General features: G+C 42.6%; 1 protein-coding gene across 5 annotated transcripts in view; it reads left to right on the top strand.

The window, feature by feature from the left end:
* Nucleotides 1-284: 284 nt before the first annotated feature.
* The window catches only part of LOC117430630 (CAP-Gly domain-containing linker protein 2), a 52,002-nt gene continuing 28,316 nt past the window's right edge, over nt 285-23,970 (top strand). Inside the window, exons 1-3 of one of the 5 annotated variants that reach the window (XM_034050887.3) lie at nt 285-831; nt 4,822-5,042; nt 13,393-13,952. In XM_034050887.3, coding sequence (XP_033906778.1) covers nt 4,928-5,042; nt 13,393-13,952 — 675 coding nt within the window. In that variant the 5' untranslated portion in view covers nt 285-831; nt 4,822-4,927. The remainder of the gene's footprint in view (nt 832-4,821; nt 5,043-13,392; nt 13,953-23,970) is intronic. The other 4 variants (XM_034050885.3, XM_034050884.3, XM_034050889.3 and 1 more) reach the window with 4 other exon arrangements.

Here is a 23,970-nt window from a genome sequence, read left to right as displayed (position 1 = left end):
CGTAAGGAATTCCGCAGGCACAACGTATTTTGAATTCAATGGACCTAACAGCTGGATAGTGCTTAGCTGTTTTTGCATTTTTGTTACCCCCTTTAATATATATATATATATATATATATATATATATATATATATATATATATATATATATATATATATATATATATATATTAGCTATTCGGCTTTTTTACAGAAAGAAGCTGGCGGTAAATTCCTCCCCAATCCTCACTCTCTTCTCGGGAGCTCGCTTGCGCACCCACTCTCTCTTTTCTGTAAGCTTCCCTTTTGTCTGGCTGAGCCAAAGGGAGAGACCAAACCGACAAAAAAAATTTTGCAAAACGAGGCCGAGTGACTGAGCTGTATAACTGGGAGGGAGAGACGAGATCCAAGCCACCTCCCCCTGTACGGACAGGAGCGGCAGAAAATTGAGACGTTGTGCTTTCCATTTCCACCGGCACAGCGGGGGAAGCTCGAATACACAGGGTGCTGATGCTGCGATAGCGTTGAGATTGTACAGCCTCCTTCTGCCAATACGTTTCCTTTGCCTACACCGATTCGCAACGAAAGGACCACCATAGTAAAAATTTGGCACGGTGATTTTTTTTAAAGAAAATTTGAATTTTGGATGCTGCTGGTCGCATCCTTGTATCTTTTTTCTTGTATTCAGACTGGTTCCAGAGTCCTTAGCATCTCTCCGTGGCTAGGGAGTGGCTGCCGTTCACAGCACGAACCCGGCTCCCACGTCTACAGACTCTCCTCTCTAGGACCACAACAGGGGCTGTCACCTCGACCCCGTCTGGGGTTTGGTTTCCGCAGTCTGGAAGCTAGGAGGTATGGGTCGTTTTTTAAATTGCTTTGTTGAGTTGTAGCAGCTTTAAATGGGTCGCAATGTTTTTTGTTTTTTTTCCTGCTGAGTGAATCGCGATGCGCACTATGCTGTAAACAATGGAGGCTTTGGCAATGCGTGAAAGGCAATCGAGAAGCATCCTATATTTGGTATTTAAATAATATTTACTGTGTTAATAAATAAATAAAGTTTAGCGAATTTGGGTATGGGATCTTTAGGCTGGCATGTTACTGAACGCCACTCAGTAAAGGGTTTTTTTTTTTTCTGTTACCGTTATATATAGGGTTGGGGCATGGTAGCTCTGTGAAATGGAGGGATACAATGAGCATTCTATATATCTTTGCTGTAAGCACCTCATTACACGCTCACCAAAACCAGCCGTTAGTATATGATGACGCGTCTGTCGTAAAATTGAAGATAACCATTGCCAAAAACGTCAAAAGCGGTCATTTGTTTTTGTCTGGTGAGTTTAGACTTCTCTTAATTGAATGCGTGTTTCCATCTTCGTTATATTTAGAATGAATTCAAACGTAGCCTATATAAAAATGTTGTTAACGCCTTAGTGTCTCACAGTATTGATTGGAAGGGTGGTTCGACGTTAATATAGCGCCATGTGTAAGATGTCTGGTCAATGGCGATGTTACTGTAACTGACAGTTAATGTTTCGCCATACCATTATTATGCAGACAGTGCTGTGGCTGCTTCTTTCGAAGTGCAGCAAATGTAGTGAATTGCCCTTGGAAATGATTGACACGTACAGTAATTGGGTCTAACAACCATACATCTCCACAATACGTTTATTATTATTATTATTATTATTATTATTATTATTATTATTATTATTATTATTATTATTAATAATAATAATAATAATAATAATAATAATAATAATAATATATAGCCTAGTTGGGTTTTTTTTTTTTTTTTTTTGGAAAGCGATTTATTTGCTTTTGTAGCTTATTAATTTGGGTTTCTTTTGCAGCCCAGTTAACTCTTATAAAAATCGTTTTCATACCAATATTGTATTATTCGATCCGTAACTTTGACACTGTATCATTCTTGTAAAGCAGGAAGAAAGGAGACCAAAGTATCAGTATTGCTAGCGTTATCTATGACATGGAAGCAGAAACATTGACGATAGTTGGGTTAACCCCAACTTTAATTTAATCTGTGGTGCCTTAAAATATTCTGCTCTATTTAGACATTGAAGGCCTTGCCACAAACTGTAGACAGCCCTGTTAAAGTATTATCTTCGTTTAACTGTTACTTCTTGCTGGCATGTTCACTGGGCAAGCAGTCTACAGTATAAATAAGCACATACAATTTAACAGAAAAAAACACGTCAGAGGTGTCTGATGTAGTGAAACACAGTGGAGTATTGAGTTTAGGGAGTCACAAGAGAAATCCCAAGCTTCCAACAGGGCTTCAAATTCACAGCAGCCCTGCTGCACCCAGTCCTGGGTCTCAGAACCCCCCTTGTTTAGGAATATTATGAAATGACCGGGTGCCAGACCCCTGGGGAACATGCTCTGAACTGAGGCATTAATAGTATGCAGGTTTACTAATATGATTATCCATGCAAACAATGTATTTAACATCAAACTCCTGGCTTCTGATCATTTCAGTAATAATTGAAGGTAGTTTTGAACCTCAGGACTGGGTGCAGGACCATGTTTCAAGCATTACCATGCAATTCAGCACAGCAGGCACTCTGCTTGAGAGAGGCCCATTTGTTATTGGGAGTAGCAGATTGTGATGGATATATGGAGGTGTCTCTCTGTCTGTTCGTCTGTCCGCTGTATGTCAAACTTTTTCATATGTATCTTGATATACCCCTTTAAGCTACTTTCTTACAAAACTACATAACCAGAGATAACATGAGCTTGTGCAATTGCAGCTGTCACTTCTGTATACCTGGAGCATAGCTTTACAGCAGCCCGGATTACTCAACTATCTGACTGCTGTGACTCCAGTGAACACAGAACAGCACACATTTATTTAATGTCTAAATTCAATTTCCACTGATACATTGCATGCGTGAGTTTATGGAAATCGATCTTTCTGATCTCAAGCAGTAAGAAATGTTTGTAGTTTCAGTGAAGGGAAACGCAGGCTTATAATGCAGCACACAGGAATGATTAAACAGACATGCACACACAGAGAAACACATGCCAAGCATATGCCTGTAGGGTCTAGATAAGGACAGTAAGTGGATTGGTATGTAGGCCTATGTGGACAGACTGTACAAGGCTGTCAATGAGATATGAATTACATTTTGCTCTACTGAATTTGTCAGGTTTACCAGTGTACATATTATTAAGTGTCACGTCTTCATGCTAAAGAATTAGGTACTAGTTTCACAATAAAACAAGTTTAATACCCAATTACTCAAATAGTATCCAAATACATTAAGTTTCATAAAAACTGGCTTCTGTTTTTATGCTCCATGCCAATATTGTATAACGTAACAGCCATCTTGTAATTGTGGGTCTTTTGCCAACCTGGCCACTTTATTAGGCACTGTCTCGAATATCAGGTTGGTCCTCCGTTTGCCCCAATCACAGCATTGACACTAAGTGGCATAGACTCCATGAGGTGCTGGAAGGTGTCTCAAGGGACCCATTGAGTCATTTTCTGACAAGCCTCTTGAACCGTCTTCTCTCCTAACTGTTTGACACAGCTGTCTCTCTTGGTTATCACTTTCCCTTTGCCATTGCTGATCCACTCTGTACTGTAGCACATGCTCCACATGCACCCACTGCCATGCCTCTTCAGAATGCTGTTAGATCTTTACCCAATACTGGCAGACTGTTTGCAATTGTGCTGCTCCCATAAATTTATAGTGCTGCAGGGAGGGATCACGTCACATGATCAGCTTCATTCGCCTCTCTAATGCAGGACTGTGCCTAATCCAATCAAGTAGACAGGTCCTAATTAAGTGACCTGACACTGTATGTACCCATAACATGAAAAGGTTACATTAACTACAAAACATTAAGCAAGGAGCTGTCTTTATTAGAATTTAAAAAGTGCTGTCCTTGTAGAATGCAACATTCAGAATTATAATAAATATATACGCAAAAAGTGTGATCATAATCTGTAGAATTCTGCAAGCTTTGGTTCCCCCAAAATTGAAATTTCAACTGTAGTTTTTACAATTTGCTTCTGAAAAGACGCCTTAAGTCTGATTGTGAGGAACATTTTAGCATTGTGCTTGGAAACCCAACTTTAGCCTATGTAACACTAATATTCCTTCTCATATCACTTTCCAGTGGTTAAAAAAATGTATAAACTCCATGCCCAGACAGGCTTAAGATTGTATAGCTTACTATTAAGGAGGCGGTGTGGTCCAGTGGTTAAAGAAAAGGGTTTGTAACCAGGAGGTCCCCAGTTCAAATCCCACCTGAACCACTGACTCATTGTGTGACCCTTAGCAAGTCACTTAACCTCCTTGTGCTCTGTCTTTCGGGTGAGACGTAGTTGTAAGTGACTCTGCAGCTGATGCATAGTTCACACCCCCTAGTAAGTCACCTTGGATAAAGGCATCTGCTAAATAAACTAATAATGATGGTCATGAGGCAGGGTTGACAAGATTAATTATAGCTTATACTGTAGGTGCAGTGATTTTAAGTCGTCACAATTTTATATCTTGAGTTATTCCACATACTATAAATCTCTCGTTTTAATATACGTTACCATCACACGAACACCTAATTTGCGTACCTGATATCTAGGTCCTAAATACCACTTGTCCAGTTTTCATTAAACTATTCCTTGCCATTACTTGTTCTATATTATTTTGTACATGCTGTTGATATGCATCACAGTCACTTTTTTGTGATAGTGATAGCTCTAATTTTTAATTTACCGCCGTGGCGGGGGGTGGATAGTGTTACCTGTTGTGCTGTGAACTGATAAGAAGTCACCTAACTGTACTGAAGAGACTGGTTAACTGGGTTTTACTGTATTTATAGGTAAGGATGGGAGGAAGCTCTCGGCACTCTGAGGCCTGACACGCTGACTGAAGCCTCCTGCAGCAGGGGTTTTCCCTGAGTTCACATACCCAAGAGAGACAAAGAGATGAGCATGTTGAAGCCGAGTGGACTGAAGATCCCCGGTCGGGGGGCTAAGCATGCCAGCCCAGTAGGCCGGTCCTCCGCAGGGTCTACTTCCAGTACCTCGGCCCAGAAGGAAGGTAAGATGAGAGCTTTCCTGATAATCTTGAAATCCAATCTGGAGGTCTGAAAAAGTGCCTCCATTTACTTGACAACTGCAGTGTCCCATAATTAGGATAGCTCCTTTTCAACATCGCAAACAGTATAGAGTGCGTGTTTGACTGGGGTTCTACATTGGAACACCATGAAACCTGTGAATCATACAACAGGTTTCGCCACTTTCAGTTTTTGAGTTGTTTCTGACCAACTGAACTGACGACATGCCATGATTGAGTGAGACATCCACACTTACAGTAGGAAAGAGTCAGTATTACTGACACCCGTTTCGTTTGCTGTGATTTTCCTCAGTATTACTGACACCCGTTTCGTTTGCTGTGATTTTCCTCAGTGTTACTGACACCCGTTTCGTTTGCTGTGATTTTCCTCAGTGTTACTGACACCCGTTTCGTTTGCTGTGATTTTCCTCAGTGTTACTGACACCCGTTTCGTTTGCTGTGATTTTCCTCAGTGTTACTGACACCCGTTTCGTTTGCTGTGATTTTCCTCAGTATTACTGACACCCGTTTCGTTTGCTGTGATTTTCCTCAGTGTTACTGACACCCGTTTCGTTTGCTGTGATTTTCCTCAGTGTTACTGACACCCGTTTAGTTTGCTGTGATTTTCCTCAGTATTACTGACACCCGTTTCGTTTGCTGTGATTTTCCTCAGTATTACTGACACCCGTTTCGTTTGCTGTGATTTTCCTCAGTATTACTGACACCCGTTTCGTTTGCTGTGATTTTCCTCAGTGTTACTGACGCCCGTTTCGTTTGCTGTGATTTTCCTCAGTGTTACTGACACCCGTTTCGTTTGCTGTGATTTTCCTCAGTGTTACTGACACCCGTTTCGTTTGCTGTGATTTTCCTCAGTGTTACTGACACCCGTTTCGTTTGCTGTGATTTTCCTCAGTGTTACTGACACCCGTTTCGTTTGCTGTGATTTTCCTCAGTGTTACTGACACCCGTTTTGTTTGCTGTGATTCTCCTCAGTGTTACTGACACCCGTTTCGTTTGCTGTGATTTTCCTCAGTGTTACTGACACCCGTTTCGTTTGCTGTGATTTTCCTCAGTATTACTGACACCCGTTTCGTTTGCTGTGATTTTCCTCAGTGTTACTGACACTCGTTTCGTTTGCTGTGATTTTCCTCAGTATTACTGACACCCGTTTCGTTTGCTGTGATTTTCCTCAGTGTTACTGACACCCGTTTCGTTTGCTGTGATTTTCCTCAGTGTTACTGACACCCGTTTTGTTTGCTGTGATTTTCCTCAGTGTTACTGACACCCGTTTCGTTTGCTGTGATTTTCCTCAGTGTTACTGACACCCGTTTCGTTTGCTGTGATTTTCCTCAGTGTTACTGACACTCGTTTCGTTTGCTGTGATTTTCCTCAGCTTGGATATCACTGCCTGGCGCATTTGGTCAGCTGCTGGTCAGAAACAAAGAATAAACTGAAAATTGTCATATTGAGTAGCAGAGCCCCTGCAACCCCTTGCACAGTTAACAGGTTTCATTTCGATAAAGACCCAGAGTAAATTCGTTGCTCTAAAAAGTGAGTGATGTATTACAGTATTTTGTGAGCCCCTGAAAAATAAACATTGAAAAGGAAAAAGCTACTGATAATCAATTTAAAGATGACACTAAGACACTCAGCTTTTGAGTTTTCTAGAACTACATTGTTGATAGAGTTAAGAAGAATCTGTGATAATTCTTTGTAAACGATTAAGATATTTGTTGTCTAATTATCGTGAGATTTCCATAATGTCGCACCCATATTAAAGTGTCAGCTTGAGATGAGGATGTGCTGTTTTAGTATTATCCATCGCATTTAGTAGATCACAATAAATTCCCATCCCAGACTTTAAACCCTAAATGAACTGCACTGCAGGCCCCCTCCAGGTTCATTTTGTAAGCCAGGAGGCCAGTGACTCAAGTGGCTGACATTCTCTTGGCAGCTCCTTCAGTTTGTTAGTAGTACAGTCACAGCATGTTTTGTTGCTGACCATGCTGTAATTTAGCACAGCAAGTAGGACAAGAGATAGCGAGGACACTCTTACTCTCAGTGAGGAGGTTCAGAACAGATGGAAGCACCTTTAATGCAGAGCTTTTTAAATGCCTGGTCCCTGAGTCGCTTCCCTGGAAAAGAAACAGCCATGTGGTGTGCAGGGTGTCACGCAGTCAGGGAACGCAAGTTCTTGTCCTGGCTGTATGAAGTCCCCGGTCTTCGCTGGGGATTGCACAGTGTCGCATTGACACTGGCTCTCTCTCGGGTTAGGGAGGCTAAACTGGCAGGGACTGCTTCTTCTTGTCACGCCAGGCACCTGTGAGCTCAAGTGGAAACCTTTATCCTCCAGGGGCCAGTAGCTCGCTGGCATTTGGTGTATTGGTCCTGGCTGTAAAGAGGCCATTGGCTTGATTGTAGGATCAGAGGATGCCCACTGACCTTCACTTCTCCTGAGCTGTTGTGGGGAAATTGAGGTAAAGTAGACAACCGGTGGACTGCTTTAGAGATTAGGTGAATTGTCTACTGATTGACAAGTAATCCAGTCACTTCGCTGTTCTGCAAACCCCAAAGCCTCGCTGTCAGCAGACTGGTAAAATCCACCGAGTAGTTTTCATTACTGTGCCTTTGCCTGTCCCATAGGGGAGGGCAAAGTCATTACAGTAAGCATCCCAAAGAGCAGCCCATTCTGTTAGACCGACATCAGGTCCCAACCACGGATCACTATCATTTTACCTAAATTGTTCCGGAACTGAATTTGTTTTGTGACAGGGATGCTTCACTTTTGTTTACACACACACACAAAAAAAAAACATAATTCAAATATTCTCGGAAAAGAACACAGCATAGTAATTAAAATAATCTGGAATCTGGTAATCCAGATTGACCCAACTGGTTTGGAATTGCAAGAGTCAACTATAATTTCAACTGCTTTGAAAATAAATCTATAAATGAGATAAAGATAATGGGTTAGAATACATAGGAGACAGGAGGTGTTTTCCTAAAAGCTTTAACGGAATTCTTGATTATAGTGTAGAGGTCATGATGAGGTTGTATAATGCACTGGTGAGACCACACCTAGAACACTGGGTTCAGTTCTGCTCACCACATTACTGAAAGGACAGTGTGGCCTTGGAGAGAGTCCAGTGAAGAGCAACCAGACTAGTCCCAGGGTTTAAAGGAATGAGCTATGAAGATTGAAGGGACTGAATTTTTTTCGCCTAGAATGTAGAAGAGTTAGGGGGTGGGGGGGTTGATTGTGAACTGCTTTTAAGATTTTAAAGACTTCAAAGTTAACCTTAACCAATACTTTAAGTGCAGCACAGAAACCAGGACCAGGGGACACAGTTGGAAGTTGAAGGTCAGAGAGTGGTGAGGGAATGGAATGGGTTACTGTGGTAAGGATGGTGAGTGGTGAGTGACAGACAGAATATCCAAACAGTAACTGCGGTTCAAAAATCTTTTATTAATTATACTTGTCAGTTCCTGTGGTGCTTGCATCTCAAATTCCTCCCCTGAACATCCTCTCAACCCTGGAAATTGAGGTCATTTGTATTTTGCGGAGGAGACAGCAGAGCTGCGTGCTGCTTTGTGATGGGATTGCATTGTGCTTGTCACACTGAATCCCACCTCTCTCCCAGTGGCACTGTAAGATCTCCACAGTTTGACTGTTTATTGGTATTCTGTCTGTCGATTCATCAATACAGTAATAGTACAGTAACGACCGAGGTATACTCCATACAGTGAACCTCGGACCTTGTATTTTGGTACGTCTAGGCCGGGGGTGTCCAATCACAGCCCTGGAGGGCCATTCCACTCCAGGTTTAACAGCTACAGTGATAAAATTAACTACTTCAGGGTCTAGATGGAAGTTTCAATACCCATATAATATACATGTTTGGAACTGCACCATAAACACAGCATTGTGTTACTAATAATAATAGCCCCCCCCTCACCCTACACATTCTCTTCAAGCCATTCACTAGAATTTCTTCATCAATTTCAATTGTATTTATTTATATAGCGCCTTGCATACCACAGTATCTCAAAGCGCTTTACATGTCAGTTAAAACAGACAGAAGTCTGCTGTATCAAGAAATGGTAAAAATGTTGAAGAGGCTGAAGCAGCTGACCTTGCAGTTGCACAGACGCCCCTTACCAATCAGAGATTGCCATATATTTTTCCAGCAAATCCCTTCCACTGTTGCCCTTAGCAACCCCCATGTCCTGAATGATCCGCCACCCTGGGACTGTAGCAGGCTAAGAAGCTGCAGGGTGTGTGTTGGGAATGACTAGGAAATAAAGCAGACCCAGTGAAGGGACTGTGAAAGACATGACCGACTGAAGTACTATCCAGACAATCCTGACCAGGGAGTTCATGCATGTCATCTAAGGGTTGCAGAGTGCAGAAATGCAAAGGCTCATCATCATTTAAATTCAAGTTCCCTCCATTTAAATCGAGTACCCCCTTTATTTTGTCAATTAAACCTTCATTGGTCACCCTGGTGCCATATATATTCTATTACTAGCAGGTGCCAGACCGGGGGTCAGTCACAATTGTAATTGTAATTAAACCATATAATTGATTGATTACAGTTCAGAGTTCAGTTCTGCATTTATTTGTCATTCAATTTCATTATTCTTGTATGTTCAACCACTTTTGGTGACCGCATTTGTTTGAAAAAATAAGTTCTGTAGTATGTTTGTGATTATTGCTGGTTATTTAGAATAGAGTAAACAGGTTAATGTGTGGAGGTGTTTATATCACTTTACTGTCATTGTAATTATTGTAGCATAATTGTAACTATAATTGTAATTGAACAAAATATCTTTGGAATTGGAATTGGAATTACACTTTACGCCAGGACTGGCACATGCATGTTTTTGGTTGTATTTAAAGGCTTTCATGCAGTACCAAAAAACTGTTTTGCCTCTTGCCTTTAAATAATGGAATGCATGTTTCAGTGTATAATAATATGCACATGCAGGTTTTCAGTTTTCAGTATTTGACGGCTCTTGCGAAGAGCATTTATTTTTCTTCTTGCTCTTGCATAAATGCATTGATTACTGTCGATTATTACCTGCCAGATATTCTACTAGGAAACTGGTTGCCTGCTGCACCTCTAGGTGTTTTCACCCAGGTTGGCAGTACATTAAAGCACTTGGATGTGAGACTCTACATCTCGCTGTGTGCCAGATTACTTTAACTGATACCGTGCCAGCGCAGTAAGACTGTGTTAGTCTAGGGAACCTTGTCTTCATTTTGGTGTTATTCATTAAGGATGTTTTTAAATCTCAGTGTTTTTTAAATTTCTATTGCTGGCTGGTAATGAACACTCAAAAGCAAAGTCAGACAAGCTTCAAATGATGACTTTCTACCAGGGCTAATTGACAATTAATTAATTAATCAATCAATTAGCACCTTGCCACATTTTGCACATGGATTTGGCAGGGATGGGATTTTAACTATGACTGTGTAAAATTTTCATTTAAAATAACAAAGCTTTATTTCTAACAAACCACACACACACTATTTACAAGTGCAGGGCCTGAGCCCTGCCACAGTACAGTATTCAGGTCACGAATTGTGAGACTGTGCCTGGCTGTACCAGTTGTGTGAATGCCAGGCTTCAGATCAGACTGGCTTTATGTAAAAGTGAGGGGGCAGTCTGTTCTGTTGATATAAACAACACTTTAAACCACAGAACTTTAACCCACCAATCAGAAAGCTCTATTAGTGGACACCACTGCACGGTTGACACCTGTGAAACAGAACAGTGAAACAAAATGAGAGCTATCGGTATGATGAAAAAGTTGATGACCATGACACATGTCAGCAGTATTACAGAATAACAGTGCTGGGACAAACATGGTATTTTCATATTCGAATATTGGTTCATTTGCAAAACGTTATCAAAGCCACTATATGTAACACCTTATTAAAGAAAAAAAATAACCTAGAAGTCAGTGAAGGCCTTACTTTACCCAAGTGAATTAACTACAACACACAGGATGCCATACTGTTTTAGTTAAACATTCTTTCCTTGTGTGTGTTTCAGATAAAAACACATTTTGGCAAGGTGGTAAATGGCACAAGGCAAAACACATTGTTATATCTAGCAGACACGGACATGGATTTTTGCATTCAAATACATGTCAAGAAATGTTTGTTTGAATATTTAGATATTTGTCCCAACACTACAGAATAGTATAGAATAAGAATGAGCAATGAAATGCTAAATCACAATTAGATTCTCCAGATTAATGCAAGTGTGATTTACAGGGGATGTCACCCCCATGGCAGGATAAAAAGATATCATGTTAAGGAAACCAATGCATAAATGACACCTAAAATCAAAGACACACGTTCTACCAGCCGAAAGGGAATCGAACTGGGCCATTAATCATTCTTTGTAAAACAAAGAAAAAAACATTTTGCAAGCAACCTGTTCAAAGCAGGTATTTCCGCTGTGTGGTGAGTCTTCGTGGATGTCCCATTCCAATGCTGTTCAGATCAATTGAACAGGCCCTTGGGTGACAGTAGGCCGGGAGAGGGGTGGGGGGCTTTCTCTAAATGAAGAGCTGGAGAATCTGCTTCTCGTCTGGTGAATGGTGGAATTCTTGTGGGAGGTGTCGGGGGCACAGGGAGAAAATGAAGCCTGTGTTCTCCTTTTCGCATGGCTCCTTTTCCTCCCCTGCATCTCCATGGCAACACTGTGCCTGCATTCAATTCATTCTCACTCTGCTTCCGAGCACAGAGCAAGCCAGCTAATATGGAAATGGGCCACACCACAATGCTGAGTTCAGAAAGGCCAAGCGTAAGCTTCATGATTATTGACACCCCCCCTGCTCCCCAGAACACACGACAAAAAACTGGCAAAAAATAAAAAAAGCTAGTCCTCTTTGAAGGCATTCCATAAGAAGTGAAGTAAAGAGAATTGTATTGAGAGAAAAACTACTATAATGATCAAAGAGCACGGGTCTGAAATTCATCTGAAGTAATGCATTCTTGTTGTTGCTTAGAATGGCTTTGTTTCACTCGACACATCCTGGTGACTTTTTAATTTTAAAGCAGGCCCTCTATAGAGCTCTCAAACATGTCTGCTCTGTACTGCTGGTGTAACCAATTAACCTTTCAAAATGCTGCCCCACGTTGTGATAGTGTTCCAGGTGGACAGGTTAATGATTGCGCTGTGGCGTACCAGCTGTGCTTGGAGAGTAGACATGTTTGAGAGCTCTCGTCGAGACACAGGGGTGCTTTACAATTTTGAAAAGTTACCAGGATGTGGTGAAACAGATACTGATATACACAGTGAATAAGATAAGTTAAGATAACTGATGTTTCAAAGCAAAATTAGACGTTTATTTTGTATTAACTGACAGACACAGAAAGCAGTTTTCCCCCGTAAACCTAATGTTGAAGCGGGGCTGCCTAAATACATTTGTAGTCTAGTTCTACAGAAACAAGCTGTAGCCTAAAATTGTATTTCCTATAAAGGACATATAATGAAATATCAGTTCATGTACTGTAAATCCAATAATATTCCTAAAGTTTCTAGAGAAGCTCTGGCTTGTTGCCCAGAGCCTCAATGGAAGTGGATGGATGTGATGAAACACCTCTTACAGGGGAGAATTACTGCAAGGAGAATAGCAGTGATTTAGCAAGCTAGGGGATTGGAATATTAGGGCTGTTTCTGCACAGTTTTTGTTTCTTCTTGTTTCTGCTTCATTAAAAAAAAAAATATTAAGAATTGATTTCATAGTGCCCCTCCCCCACATTGCCTACACATATCCTCACTCATAAGGCTAAAACATGTGGCCATAACTGGGGCATAACACCCAGCTTGTTCTGCCCCTCCCCCACCACCCAGCCAAGCCCGCTGACCGTGTTCTAATATTCTTTCATTTTCAATTAGAAACAAATGTAGAAGTTGTACCATATTAAATTCAGATACACCCAGTACCCCATCAAATCATTAAAGACACGTGAGAAACACTCTTCTGTGCAGTAGAACGGGAGTTATTTATTTCAGACATCATTTATGCATTTGATACAGACATTAATAAATGAGCCAATGCCAACATGGTCATTGTTGCCACCAAATTCAAATATGTGTCCAGGCTCTAGTTTATTTAAGTGCATTTTATATTACTCTGCCTTTTGCAATGCTCTGTATAATTGTGCAGTTTCTCAATGTTAGTTTTAGAGTTAGAGTGGGCTCCTAGATTGTTTTTTGTGAACTTGACCCAGTCACTTAGTGTCTTTTGTATAAACGGTGCAGAGGTTTTGCCTGGTGTGAACGACTGGAATGCTTTCTCTCTGTGTCTTTGCCAGGCTCCCCTCTTCACAAGCAGCCCTCCCTGAACACCGCCGCTGCCACAGACAAGCCCGGCTCCAGGCTCGAGGTTGGGGACGAGGTGGCGGGGGACTTCGTGGTGGGCGAGCGGGTCTGGGTGAATGGGGCGAAGCCGGGCTGTGTCCACTACCTCGGGGAGACCCAGTTTGCACCAGGCCAGTGGGCTGGCGTGGTTCTGGACGACCCCGTGGGTAAGAACGACGGCTCGGTTGGAGGGGTGCGATACTTTGAGTGCCAGCCTCTGCAAGGCATCTTCACCAGGCCCTCCAAGCTGACCCGGCAGCCCATGGGAGACGGGAGTGACTCCCACTCCACGGAGTCGCTCACCACCCAGAATCTCACTCTCCACGGGGGCTCGGGGGCCAGCCCTGTGCCCCCTGCCCAGCGAGTGATCCTGCCACTCAGGGAGAGCGTTCTCAACAGCTCCATGAAGACAGGCAACGAGTCTGGCTCTAACCTCTCCGACAGCGGCTCCGTCAAGAAGGGAGACAAAGACTTGAGAGTGGGAGACAGAGTGCTGGTGAGTGGCAGAGTTCTGGTGAGTGGTGATTCTCTGATTATCCAAATCCAATCCCTTTACTGACACTCAGTGCTGGATCAATATCCTTCCCATGCACCCCAGTCCTAGAACTACCTGGAGATTATTATTGGAATGATCAGCAATTTAGAAATCAAGAACTTATTACAGTGCCAGAATTAGCCAACCTGTAAGTCTTTTAAAGGGATTGTAGCTTACAAAATAATGTTGCTAGCTACTCAGGTCTCAAATGTGCAGTTTTGAAAGAAACACATGTTCTTGCACTTCCTAGGTCTCCACTTTAATGAAAAGTTAACCACTTCAGTGCAGATTTAGCATGCTTACATTGCTAGTACCTGATCACTTTTGTAAAAAATCTCAACAAGTTCTGGTTCTGGGATGCCGGGAGAGGGATGTATCTAGTTCTGAAACAGGAAACGCTCTTGTCAAAGCCCAGTCTAAAACTTAAACATGCAATAAGATATGGAGTTTACTAAAAATAAAAATAATTTAATAGAGCTAGAGGTTTCTTACAGGTTAATTGTTACACTCTGGTGTACCAGCTTTCTCTGTAGCACTACTTTATATCTTGGCATAGTCCAATTTTCACCCAAAGTCATTTCTGGCAAATTTGTTTTATTTGTTTCATTTTTCACACCAAGGTAGACGCTTGAGTTTTACAGCGTGTTTTGAATTTCCATCATATCTTCTGTTTTTTGTCCCATGTATATGTTTCATTCATGGATATGTGTCATGCTTAATAGTCACCAGCATACTGAGGGCCTGAGCAAGGTGTTAGTACACAAATATCATTAAAGGGTGTGCTACAGTAATTTCTTCCCCACTGAAACAATGAGTTTGTCAAAGATTTCCCTGAGCACAACCTCATGGTCGTTTTTATACTGGCCTTATCACAGCAATTCCTCTTTGCTTTTGAGACAGTCCCAAAGTTAAAACGTGCTGGTAATATATTTTGAGGGCATTGAGAAGAGTGTATCCAGCATATCCTCCCCTGTCTGTGTATCCATTAACAGTGAAACCTTGCTAATAAGTGCATTCTTCTAACAGAGTACTAACCAAGTATTTAGCTTCTTTTTAAATACAAAATATTAAACCACAAATCCTCAGTCTGGTTTTTTTGGTTTTCCTTTTTATTATTTATTTTGCTTTTCTTTTATCACAAGATTCTCATTCCATTCTCAAGTTATTTAATCCAAATCATCATTAGCGTTATTTTTTTTCTGATGTGGGGGGGTGTCACAAAGACGGCCGGAGTGGGTGGCGTCAGACCAGAATCAGGAATTCAAACAAAGACAGTGGTTGTGATGATGAGCTGAGTGCAATGGCTGCACTCAGCGTTTATTAACAAAATAAAAAGGTTTAACAGTACAAAAACAGGACACGGCACTTGCGCCAAAATAAACAGACATACAAAACGACTAAACACTAACACACAGGTGAAACGGAGACGAACAAACACGGTGAGTACAAACAAAACACTTATTATATTTACGATTACGATTTTAACTCTCCTTCTCTCTCACCCGTTCTCCACTCTCTGAACACCTAACCCCGACTGCATGCTACGTGTCTCTATATATACTGTTGTGCTGGGATTCAATTACTAATTAATTATTCACTTGAATCCCAGCACGTGAATTAATTCTGTGCAACCCCGTGCTTACATATTACATTTTAAATGCACGTGCGTGATGTGCCATCCCGTGCCTAAATACAAATATACAATTTAAACACACGTGAAACACAGACCCGTTTATATCCCGTGTACCAATCTATACACCAACATTGACATACGCACGCATACATACATACACACAAATGCACACAGGGGCGGGGCGCATTGCCACAGGGGGACACCTTTTTACAATCCTAAAACAAACAGGAAACAACTCAAGACTACCCACAAGCCCTGGCTTTGAATTCCTGAGGTGTTTATTTCCGGTTTGGTAACTTTATTGTGTGTGTTGTTACTTTGTGAAAATTTCACACTCATGATGTTTTGGAGTAAATAGCTTTGGGAATCTATATCAATGTACCCTAAATGTGTGCAATGACCCAAAGCACTTGGTTATTGCACTAATGTACTGCACATAGCGCTGTAGAGCACTGCCGTACTGAACAAACCGCTTCAGAGAGCCACTCGTCCAGTAATGACCTTTCCAGAGCTCTGTTCTCTTTACAGCCTTGGTGGGGGATGTATGTTTTATGTCTGACTGCACATGACACTCTTAATATTAACACTGCAGTCAACAGGAGTCAGACGGGGCTGTTAAAATGTGAGGCAGCGTTTTTACTGAGGCTGCATCAAATCTGCAGCCCTGGCCGATTGTCAGTGTGCCATTATTTCTTGCTGAAAAAAAAATTAATGGTTGCAAATAGGATATATGTAAAGTAAATTGTTAAGTAGCTTCAAATGTCATTGCATTGTACACATTGTACATGTACATTGTACATCCCCTTACTGTGTTGTGATGTTTGGAATCGTTCGGAAGAGTTGTGGGTTCTGTTGTTATGTGGAAGGCTGTTCATTCCTGGCACTTAGGATTCTCCAAACAAGCTCAAAGCAGCTGAAAGCAGGGAAAGGCAGATTTAGAGAAAAAAATCTAAAACCTAAAAATTAACAGAACCCAGAACCATTCGGATTAATTACAAACAGAAAAACAAAACAACCAAAAAAGAATCTACTTCCTTACTTCTTAAGCAAGATGCAGTGTGGTTGACAATGTCAGACTGCATGCAGATGAGTATGAACAGCAGCTACTCTGGTCATTTATACAATGCTTCTCTGCAGGCCTAATGGTACAGTGTGCTATCAAGTAACAAGCCTTGACCAGTCCCTTTTTGAACACTAACAGCCTGATTTTCAAAAGGGGCAGAGGAAAAACACCTTTGCGACTCCAGATAAGTTGCAAAATGTATTTGCAAAAGTCGTATAAGTCAGTGCAGGCGCAATGAAATTTTAGGCTTTGCGCTTTTTTGAAGATACACTCGCATTACAGCTTGTTAAGCAATTGAAATTCATAATTGGTTCTATTTTGCAAATAACGCCTTATTTTCAAAAGGTGCAAAACACCAAAATACACTCTGTAATTAAGACACGCCCCCCTCTCGTGTCTTGAACTGCGATCGCTGACAGGGCTACTGAGCTGTAATCTACAATGGAGAATATCGAAGCACTTCCAATTCTTCAACCGCAGCACGAGAGGGAAGGAATGAGGAAAAAACGACCCTACACTGAACCCAGAATATTTCATCCCTGTCAGACATTTCTAGATCTAACTCTAAAACAAGTTATGCGTAGATACAGATTGGATATAGGCACTATAACAGAGCTGTGTGATCTGCTTAAGTTTGATTTAGAAATCACAAACAGCCCGCAGTCACGCCATACCTGTACCTGTAAAGGTTACAGTAGCTGTTCTTTTTCAATGGGTGCCATCCAGACAACAGCTGGGGACAGATCAGGCATCTGTTAGTCTTCTATGTCAAAGATACTGACTGATGTCACAGATGCACTTTTCTGTAGGGCAAGGGTATATACTACTTCCAGTTGGGGATGTGGAACTAAATAGAACCAAACACAAATATTATCAGTTGTCTGGCTTCCCAAACGTGCTCGGTGTAATAGATTGCACACATGTTGCAATATCCCCAGATTCAAGGAATGAAAGCATCATCATTCTTTACCTGTGCAAGTTTTATGTGATGCTCAATGTATTATCATGGATGTAGTTGCCAAGTACCCTGGCTCATGCCATGACTCATTTATCATGGAGAGAACAGTGCCTCATTCAGAAAACTCAAACAGAGGCTTATAAGTGGAGGCTGGCTAATTTTAGAATATATTAAATACATAATTAACATGTGACCATTCGAAAACATATGTAACAAATGCATATTCATGTTTAACATTTGTATTATGATTTTTCACAAACATACATAAACATTCAGATATTGCATGTAAAGAATATTAATATTGCATCAGAGAATACATTGTGATATTGAAATAAATTAAGGATTTTTTATGTTCTATAGGCACGCTGTATATTATTATTATTATTATTATTATTATTATTATTATTATTATTATTATTATTTTTTAGTCACTTATCCAAAGCGACTTACAGAGACTAGGCATCACAACTTTAGGTCCCAGAATCTTTTTTGGCCTTTTTATGGAAGAGGTTGTGTTTATTCTTTCAGTTATATCCTTCCGTATTTTAAATTTAGCAGTGGCTCCAGACCTTTTGCCAAAAAGAACAGTTTGATGTGCTAAAATATCATCGAGCAAAAGCTCAACTTGGGTGCTAAGAATGTATTTTTCTTTTCTTTTTTCCCCAATTGTTGTGACTACATGTGCGCTGCCTTGTTGTTTTCCAGTTAATCCAGTTAAAGTCCAGCTATTGAAATGTGACTAATTGGCTTGTTAATGAACCTGAAAATCAATTGTCATTTCAGTTAAATCAGTCATAAGCAGGAGTAGCAAAGGGCGTTGCGAGTCGGAGAAATGAACCTGCCCCTGCTGAAAATCATATAATTAGGTGGCCAAAAAATTGTGACCTCTATTTTCTCTCTAAAACGCACCTTCTGAAAATCAGGCTGTAAATATCTTCCCCGGTAACTGATATGAAATGTCTCCCTCAGATAAGATCGCTTGGCTCACTCTCTGCGGTAGATTATCTGGTTGGAGACTCTGAAGTAGCTTTGGATCGTTGTGTTTAATCTATGTTATTCTAAAAGCTTTTACGCTCAATATGAGCTTGTCAGCCTTAACTAATGTCCTGGCTTTCCACTAATTGATACGCTGACTTTGAGCTAATTTAAGGGTGGGGAATCTCGCTCTTTCAATTGAGCTTTTTCTTGCTAAAACCTGGGAGTAAATCTGAGGTAGTGCCTCAGTCCTGGGGCATGGGCCTCTCTCAAGCAGACTCAGCTGTTCTGAGATAAGGTTAGGTTAAGACCACCACACTTGTGTCACTCGTGAATGTATTTTCAAAGCATTACCTCCAATCTTTAACTTTTTAAAAGAGAAAAAAGCCTGTAAATGTTACAAAATGAGAAAAAAACATCTTGAATGCTGAAAAGAACTTGGATTATATCACTTTTTGGTTCTAGTTCTGTAAACTGAACAGGCATATTATCTCTTTCAAAAAACAGGAGTTAATTAAAGACTGGAGTACGCTTTGAAAATATAACTCTATATAAAATATACAGTGAAACCTATGAAGGTCAGTCAAGGACCGACAACATGTAACCTCATTACAGAAGGTGTATATTTTAAACACGTCAAAGAATAATTGACGTGTTATTAAGTTATTATTTCAGTATTCTTATATGGAAACTCTTCTACTGTTTTAGTTCCTAATAGTAATTTTGAAATCTAAATCACATGAGACAATATGTTAACATTATGTTGTATCCAGGATTTCAGAGGGTCTGGTAGAGTTATAGCATGTTAGTCTTATTAGAGAGGTAATTAACAGAGGTTTGGGGCTGCACACGAATGAATGGTTTCTCTTTTTTGTAGTTTATTTATTTATTTTAGATTCAAGCTGCTTGAAAGGACAGGTTTGCATTGGTTCATGTTACAGGATTTATGAAGGGCTGTATCAAAACAATACCATGCTATCCCCACAGGTCACAGCAGTGGTTAAAGGTGTTGAGGGAAGTGGGGTGTAATTTAAATCAGATTCCACTGAGCCAAGTTTTTCAGAGTCATCCCAACAGGCTGCAGGCAGGTTGAATTAGCAGGGAATCGGCTAAAGTGGCAAGCACAAAGCCTGGGCAGGGAGTGGGAGGAGTGAGCAAGCTGGGAGTCATGTGGAATGGGAATATGAACTCCAGTGTAACTGGAGGTGGGGGGGTGAGGGGTGTTATTTCCCCTGGGGGCCCCACGCTGGGTCATGGCCTTCTCGTTTCCGCTGGACATCTGTTTGTTTCCAGCTGGGAGGGCCTCAGGCTCAAGGAGGAAAGGGACATGCCCCCGAGGGTCAATCAGCACATTCACATGCAGGCAGTACAGTCTCCTCGCTGGAGTACATTGCTGTCTTCTGTAGACAGCAATGTGCATCTGGTTTAAAAACATCCACAGCTTGATAGACACAGGGTCTTATTTTCAAAGCATTTACTTACAGCTCAAATTAAATCCTGTTTCTTTATTTTATATAGAAGAAAATGTTACAAAACTGAGAAACAACCAACATTCTTTAAGGGCCCTCCATGATACAGACCTTCACTGCTGAGCTTAACCCATTAAGTGCCATTGTCCTCATTTGAGGACAGGCTACTTTTGTAATTTTTTGTGAGCTTTTCTTCTGTTATTAAAAATGTCTCTTATGATAACTTACTCTAATTTTGTTAACCGCAAATGTTAAGTCTAAATGCCTAAAAATGATACATTTCTTGGTGTTTTCCTACCCACAGTGATGATAAAGCTCCATTTTCTACATGTTGAGCTTGATACCCAGCGTGACATTTAAGTGGCCTGATTACGGGCAGGTCTAACTTGACTGTCCTACAAATAGGATGCAACAGTTTGTAGTCAAAACAAAGGATTTCAATGTTTTTCTGTGAAGAAATATCTTTAGAATTAATGTGGTGCTTAATGGGTTAAGGGTGTGTTTCCCTGAAGTAAATCTTAATTATGGTGCCTGTGGAAGGGTGGTGGGCAATTCACTGACACAAGGAGACAGTACTTTATTTGTAACGCCGCTCAGGCGTACTGATTTATTTGACGCAGTAGATGGCGCTGTTGTCCGTGTTCTAGATACTGACAACAGTAACCAGAATCACGGCGTTTACCAATACAGGTATAGGCACAACAAGTGCTCGCAAATAATAATGAAAAACCAAAGGCGAAAGAAAAAGGGAAAATAAAACACAGTAATAAAACTACAAACAAAAAGTTCTGCTTACGCAGTGCCCCCACTGCCGCTAAGCCGGTCAGAACGGGCCTCCATCCTACGCTCAATTACCCTCTATACACTGGAATGGCCGGAGTTCCCCGTACAACTAAGCACGTCCCCTCGGGTACGTGGTGATTTCTGTTATTTCTTTTCTCAACAAATTATTTTAAGGCCGGCTGTTTTTCTCAGCCAGTTTTGCCTCGTTTTATTTTAAAACTGACGTCTTTCGTCAGTGTCACTGGGTATTCCCCAAACACGGCCACCCGAGCGCCCAACCAAACCAGATCTTATGGGCCGAGCAGTCTCCCAAGGCCCGCCCCTCAGCCACTCAGAGAGAGGGAAAGCACACACACCCTCTTCCCCACCTCTCCATGTCATCGCCATGACCGACAGGCGGATCCCACGAGACTGCTGACCTCTACCTGCAGTAATACGGATGTGCCAGACAGTCAGTCCAGATCTCCCCTGCTACACATCCTCCCCCTCAGAATGGCACCACCGGTCCATTCGAAAATCCTACAACCCCATGCCTTCCCGAGAGAAAAAATCTGCGTTTTGATGCAGTTTCCCTGCTCGGTGGATTACCCTGAAGGCATAGGGCTGCAGGGCCAAGTACCACCGCGTGATTCTGGCGTTGTTATCCTTCATCCGGTGAAGCCATGCTAAGGGGGCATGATCCGTAATCAGGGTGAAGTGTCACCCCAGGAGGTAGTACCGGAGTGACTCAACTGCCCATTTTACCGCGAGACACTCCTTCTCGATGGTACTGTAGTTTTTCTCGCGGGGAAGGAGCTTCCTGCTGATATACAGGACCGGGTGCTCGCTTCCCCGAACCTCCTGAGACAACACTGCCCCGAGACCTGTCTCTGACGCATCCGTCTGCAGGGTGAACCTACTAAAATCAGGACTGCATAGCACTGGCTTGCTACACAGCCTTCGCTTCAAAGCGAGAAAGGCTCTCTGGCACGGCTCCGTCCACTGAACCGTATTTGGGGCAGCCTTCCGGGTGAGGTCTGTCAAGGGAGCAGCGAGCGTGGCGAAGCTCGGGATGAACTTCCTGTAATAGCCCGCTAGTCCCAAGAAAGAGCGCACCTGGGTTTTGGTCGTAGGGACCGGCCAGTCAGCCAAGGCTTTCACCTTAGCAATCAGCGGTCTGATCTGGCCGCTCCCTACTCGATACCCCAAATACTCCGACTCACTCTTCCCAATGGCACATTTCTTTGGGTTAGCAGTGAGCCCAGCCTCCCGCAAGGATTGCAGCACCGCCGCTACCTTACACAGATGACTCGGCCAGTCCTCACTGTGGATAACCACGTCATCTATGTAAGCAGCGGCGTACTGCTGATGGGGCCGCAAAATGCGATCCATCATCCGCTGGAAAGTGGCTGGTGCTCCGTGCAACCCAAAGGGCATGGTCCTAAATTGGTACAACCCAAAGGGAGTCGAAAACGCCGTCCTCTCTCTGGATTCCGGGGTCAGGGGTATCTGCCAGTACCCCTTCGTTAAATCCAGTGTCGTCATAAAATGAGCCGTGCCCAGACGCTCCAGCAATTCATCTACCCGGGGCATGGGATAAGCGTCAAACTTCGATTTTTCATTAACCCGCCTGAAGTCAATGCAAAATCGAGTTGACCCGTCCGGCTTATCCACTAAAACAATTGGACTGTTCCAGTCACTTTGGGACTCCTCTATTACACCCAGTCTAAGCATCTCGTCAATCTCCGTCTTTACTACCTGCCTTTTGCGCTCAGGTATGCGGTACGGCCTCTGGCGAACTAGCGCCCCCGGCTCAGTCTCAATGTGATGATGGGCTACTCGAGTCTGCCCCGGGACGGGAGAAAACACATCAGGAAATTCCGCCACCAGCGCCCGCGCCTGACATTTCTCTGTTGGTGTCAGATTATCTGCAATCTGTACCGACCCTTGTTTTGCCAACACAGAAAGATCAGGTCCCAGGTCGGTGACGTCATCTGCTGGCGCCGCTAACAAAGCCTCCTGCTGTAACCAAGGCTTCAGCAGGTTTACATGGTAAATGTGCTTTTCTCTCCGTCGCTCCGGCTGGCAGATCTCATAATCCACCGTCCCAACCCGGCGTGTAACCTCAAACGGTCCTTGCCACTTCGCCAGAAGTTTGGACTCAGAGCTGGGTAACAATAGAAGCACCTTATCCCCCGGCTGAAACGTGCGCAACCGGGCCCCCCTGTTATATTGGGTCTCCTGTCTGTGCTGAGCCTGCTGCAAATTGTCATGCACCCATTTTCCCACAGACTCAAGACGTTTGCGCAGGTCCAACACGTGTTGTCCTGCTGTTCCTACCACATCTCTCTGACCAGATCGAGCACACCCCGGGGTCTCCGACCACACAGCAACTCGAATGGCGAAAAACCCGTGGAAGCCTGGGGTACCTCTCTGATAGCAAAGAGAAGGGGAGGAATCAGCTGGTCCCAGTAACGCACGTCACTACTAATAAATCTGCGCAACATGTTTTTGAGGGTCTTATTAAAGCGCTCCACAAGACCATCAGTCTGGGGGTGAAAAACCGAGGTCCTAATGGTCTTAATCCCCAAAAGTTTACATGTTCCGCGGACTAGCCGGGACATAAAGTTGGTACCTTGGTCAGTCAGTATTTCCTTGGGGATCCCCACCCGGGAGAAAACTTTCACGAGCTTGTTGGCAACAGATTTAGCAGACGCAGATCGGAGGGGAATGGCCTCTGGATAACGCGTAGCATAATCCAAAATGACCAATAGGTGTGTGTATCCCGCCGCACTCCTTTCTAACGGTCCCACTATATCTACTCCAATACGCTCAAACGGAGCTTCCACTAAGGGCAATGGCACCAGTGGAGCTCGTGGGACGGCTCTAGGGCTAGCTTTCTGACACTCCCCACAGCGTTCGCAAAAACGTCTGACGTCACCATTCAGCCCCAGCCAATAGAACCGTGTCACAAGCCTCGCTTTAGTCTTGTCCCTTCCCAAATGACCAGACAGGGGAATAGCGTGGGCAAGCTGCAACAAATCATCCTTAAAGGGCTGAGGAATGAGCAACTGGTGACGCACTTCCCCCGTCCTGGGTAATTTTTCAACACGGCACAACAGGTCTCGATCAATTTC

Source organism: Acipenser ruthenus, chromosome 26, assembly GCF_902713425.1.
Source record: "Acipenser ruthenus chromosome 26, fAciRut3.2 maternal haplotype, whole genome shotgun sequence".
In the NCBI taxonomy this organism is placed as follows: domain Eukaryota; kingdom Metazoa; phylum Chordata; class Actinopteri; order Acipenseriformes; family Acipenseridae; genus Acipenser; species Acipenser ruthenus.
Note: the sequence above shows the minus strand (reverse complement) of the source record. Positions and strands in the feature narration are given on the sequence as shown.